The 4,623-nt window shown below is 35.8% G+C and overlaps 1 protein-coding gene across 1 annotated transcript; it reads right to left on the minus strand.

Annotated features, from left to right (window-relative positions):
* Positions 1-1,982: 1,982 nt before the first annotated feature.
* Positions 1,983-4,461, minus strand: LOC21385234 (RNA pseudouridine synthase 1). Its single transcript, XM_010105849.2, has 2 exons — positions 4,054-4,461; positions 1,983-3,156 (listed from the first exon to the last, which is right to left on the minus strand). The coding sequence occupies exons 1-2, from the start codon at positions 4,343-4,345 to the stop codon at positions 2,489-2,491; spliced, it is 960 nt and encodes a 319-aa protein (XP_010104151.1). The 5' UTR covers positions 4,346-4,461; the 3' UTR covers positions 1,983-2,488.
* Positions 4,462-4,623: the final 162 nt, after the last annotated feature.

Genomic DNA, 4,623 nt, shown 5'->3' on the forward strand with positions numbered 1-4,623 from the left:
TCTTTCCCATATAATAAAATTATTTTGGGAGTCAGCATTACAGAAATGTCGTTATAAACATTGCTGTCCATACAAAGAAACCCCTGTCACAGTACTTTTAAGATTGCAAATTTACAAGACAAACATTTCCTCTAATATTTTATATCCAATCACACATCTAGGGAGACGTGAAAGGACTTGTGTGTTTTTTTATATACAACCGGATATAACCGGTTTTTTCCATTTCCCATTTATAGCAACGTGGCACATCATGTATTTTAAATAATCAAAATAAAAAGAAATAGAACTTTGAGAAATCTTTTGGTCGTAAAAAAAATAAATGACAGAAAGTATGGGTGTTTATAAACTCACAAAACCCGCAGACTCAATTCATCCCACTCTAACTTAATTTGAAAAATATAATTTTTAGTATTAAATTTTTTTTAGCTCATTCAATGTCTAGCCTGAAATTTTGGGGCAGAGTGTGAGTTGGACTTATAATGGCCTACACACCTCAACCCAACTCGCACTCTAACTTGCCTCCTCTAATATCTAACCCTAAGTAGACAACTCATTTCTACTCTCTAATTTCTTCATGCTTGAATTAAGCCTCTATGTTTGTTTTATTTTAAGACTAATTGATGAGTGTAGACTAATTTATGTTTGATATTAGATGGACTACTTTGCTTCATGTTTAATGTTGGATTGAACTTTGAATTTCTATCTGTTTGAATGTTGGAGTTATTATTTCTATTTGATGATGAACTTTGAATGTTATATTGAACTTTGAGTCTTTGATTATTTGAATGTTAAAATCGACCACCAAACCCACCCTGCACCGCTCTAACCCAACCCAAACATTATTGGGTTGTGAAATTTTTCTAACATCATTGGGACTAAATATGTGCAATCCGTACCTTTCGAGGTTGGAGAAGAAAAAGTCATATCCCGCACTAACCTAACCCATGAACAATCCTAACAAAAAGAAATTATTTTAACATAAACAAAGGGAAAAATGTATTTTAAAGAAGCACATTGGAATAACTTTGTTGTTGAGGAGGTTTTGATAAGAAAGAACAAATAAGGAAAGAAAAGAAAAAGAGTAAAAACAAAGAGGTGAAATTGCACTTACAAATGGAGGAGAATGCAGTAAAAAGATTTTGCTTAAAGAAAAGAAAAAGAGTAAAAAAAAAGGTGAAATTGACACTTACAAATGGAGGAGAATGCAATAAAAAGATTTTGCTTCTTTTATGTACGTTGATTAAAGATTAAAGATTTAAGGACCCATTTGTATATGTTTAAAACTTAAATCATTAATTCTATTACAGTTTTTTTTCTCATAAAAAATTTAAAATTTTAAACGTGGTTTGAATATATCTTTTAAACGGACTCTAAATCCAAAATAAATAGAATATTCAAAGCAATATGAGTTTTCCACAGCATTCTCTCTTTTACACTTTGTATTATAACATTGCAACTGGTGCTCAACTATTTTACCAGTGAGACTAATCCACGTTCATTAGACTTTCTAATTTCTATATTGGTTTGGATAGAATTTTGGCAATAACGAGCAAAAAACGAACTTTTGCTAAGGAGATCCTTAATTCTAGATGATCCAATGAAAATATAAAGTAGTGGAGAAGAAACATACAAAAGAGATTTGACATCAGACTTGGACAATTACAATGATCTTCTTATTGTAACGGTGCATATTGTGTTTGTGTTATTCTAATTACCATGCCAATCAAAATCAAAGCTCTAGAAAAATCCTGAAGTTTGCAGATTTAGAACAGCATTTCACACGTTGATGAAAAGTCAACTAGATAGCAATACCCATCACTATAGATTTTAATATATGAAATTGCTTAAAAAAAAAAAAAAAAAAACCACCCCACCCAAACCCCTAGTGCCACTAAAACCAAACAATCTAGAACAAAAATTGTATCGACACTGATAACAAAATACAAAAATTCATTAACATATGTTTAATGAATAATGCTTTATGCAAAAATTGTCATAGTCAAGATCAAACAAAGTCTAATAACTTCCTAAAGCGAAATACTAGGCAAATATAACTCAATAGTTGCATCACGGCACCTTGTTACATCCGTATTACCTCATCATATTCATGACGTGTTTTTGTCATTCTTTTACGCAAGATATCATATTCTGCTTCTTCCTCCATATAATCCAAAAGAACAATTTATGTCCTAGAGGAAATCTATAACCATTCTAAATCTGCTGAGAGATGGGCTGCAGCACAACTGTCAGTGTCTGTTGGTTTTTTGACACCGTCCTGCCGGGGAAATAGAAAAATATCATGTAGCTGCAAGCCTTTTCTCAGAGTAACATCTAGCACTTGAGAAATCACCAACTTGAATCAACTTCATACTTCATATAGTGATGCCCCAAATACAAGGAATCAGACCACATTTTCTGGCAGAGATTTATGGTCTGAAAGCAACAGAGGGCCAAATGTTTTTCAAGTATAACAAATGGCTATACATGATCATTGCTGTGTTACCTGGCTCGCCCACATCGGCAGAGGCGTGCTAAGCACAACTAGAAGGCTGGTAATAGGGTGCTCAAACGACAAGCTCTCGGCATGAAGTTCATGACCATTGTAAGTTTTCCCTTTCCACTGGGAGACACCCTCATATTTGACATCCCCTCTTAAGGAAATTCCAAGGTACTGGCAATGCAGGCGGATTTGATGTGATCTTCCACTTTTAGGACGAGCTCTTACCAAAATCTCATCCTTCTTTCCATCTCTATCTATTAAAGCTTTCTCTTCAACTATTAAGACATTATTCCCATCTTTTCTAAATTCAGAAGGCTCTTTGGAAACCCTTTGTCCATTTACCGACAACACTTCGAATGAGGTTTCCATGTCTCTTACAACCGACCCACCTGGAAGCGTCCTGCCCACATCTGATGCAGCATACACACGCCAGGCCCCGAACTTTGACCTTCCATGGCCTGATTTAATGGTGATATTTTCCCACTTTGGAGCTGATCCTACACAAAACGCAATATATGTTTTGGAAACCTTGTGAGTTGTAAACGCCTTCACAAGCTTGGACGCTACTTTATGTGACTTGGTGATAAGCATTAGTCCACTGGTGTCACGATCAAGGCGGTTCGCAAGATGGAGCTCTGGTGGGCTTGCTTCAGTCTCTAGAAATGGATTTCGGACTCAGCAAATGACCAAGAGAGTAAAGAAACTGAATAAAATAGCAATTTTTCCTTTCTTATAGCTAAGTTCATCGAATCCCACTGTGAAGACCTCAATGGCAATTGCATTCAGTCACGACATAGACTTCAACCTATTTAAGGCACCAAATCATCTAGAACTAAAAAGTCTGCTTTGCATTGAACTCTTAACTAAAAATTTCTTAAATGTTCAGTGACATGTGCCAGGCTCATTGTATGCCAGATTAAATAGACCTTCACATGCACGCCCAGCCTCTATCAAAAGACCGTGAATTAGAGGAATGCCACTTCTAGAGACTTGGTACTCAAATATAGAATCCTTATATATATATATATATAGAAAATTTAAGCATAATTTACACAATAAAAATGGTACTGATGAACAACTAGACTTTAAAAGTGGTATCCAGCCTAACTTATTCAAAAAATGAGTGGTCATTTATGTGATTTTGCTAGTGTTATTGACCTTCTTTAACAGTTAAATCAACATTGAACATAATTAGAACCTCATTTTATGATCAAGAGTACTTTCAAACTAACTCCATCCATTATTAGACTGCCAGCTACTCTCATTGCTGAATTGAAAAATGCCAATTATTTGTTGAAAAAACGGTGTCGTTTAGAATAAAAAGGGTCTTTAATATGCCTAACAATCCATAACATTCTGCAAAAACCGAATCATTAGGATATCAGGAGTCCGTTATTTAGTCATCAAATTATCAGTCCACTTGAAATGCATTTCACAGAATTGATTTGAAGAACAAAAAGGAGTTCAATACGAAGAATAAATATTTCCCAAAATACCCATGACCCAAAATAAAAAATAAAAATCAAATGGATTTGAGAAAACAAGAGACTCACCGAGTTGACCTGGCTCAGACGAGTCACTGAGAACCTTCCGGACCGAGTCGAACACACTCTCGCAGTAGATTCCCTGAGGCTTGTTGACGGCGACGAGACATTCGTCTTCAAAAACGAAGTCGTTTCTGGATATGGAGAAAAGACTGGATTTTGAAGACGCGGACATGGCTCTGCTAAGCTCTACGTCCTTCGAGACGGGAGGCGGAGGAGGAGACAGTGGCACGGGGTAATTCTGAGGGGTCCGGAGGGCATTTTGGGAAGTGGGTTTTGTTGGGTCTTCCGGGTCGGGCATGGTGCTGCGGAAAAAAATGGAGAGTTGTTGGGGTTTTGGGGATGGTGGGAAGGTAAGGAAGAGGAGGAGGAAGGGAAGTTCGCAAAGGCGAAGGAAATATTAAAAATTAATTTTAGTATTTAATAATTTACAGTTAAATATTATTATTGATTTCATAGTGACAAGCCACAAGGTGAAGCAAATTAACGGCGCCGTATGAATTGCCTGACTAGGGCTGCGTTTTGGTATTGTTTTTTACTCTTACAATCAGATTCTATTAATAGTAAAAATTAATTTTA

This window comes from Morus notabilis, unplaced genomic scaffold (assembly GCF_000414095.1).
Source record: "Morus notabilis unplaced genomic scaffold, ASM41409v2 Scaffold1254, whole genome shotgun sequence".
Lineage (NCBI taxonomy): Eukaryota > Viridiplantae > Streptophyta > Magnoliopsida > Rosales > Moraceae > Morus > Morus notabilis.

Coding starts and splice junctions, on each gene's coding strand:
- LOC21385234 (XM_010105849.2), bottom strand. CDS start 4,345: ATGCCCGACCCGGAAGACCCAACAAAACCCACTTCCCAAAATGCCCTC. Junction 3,157..4,053: donor GTCTGAGCCAGGTCAACTCG/GTGAGTCTCTTG, acceptor ATCCATTTCTAG/AGACTGAAGCAAGCCCACCA.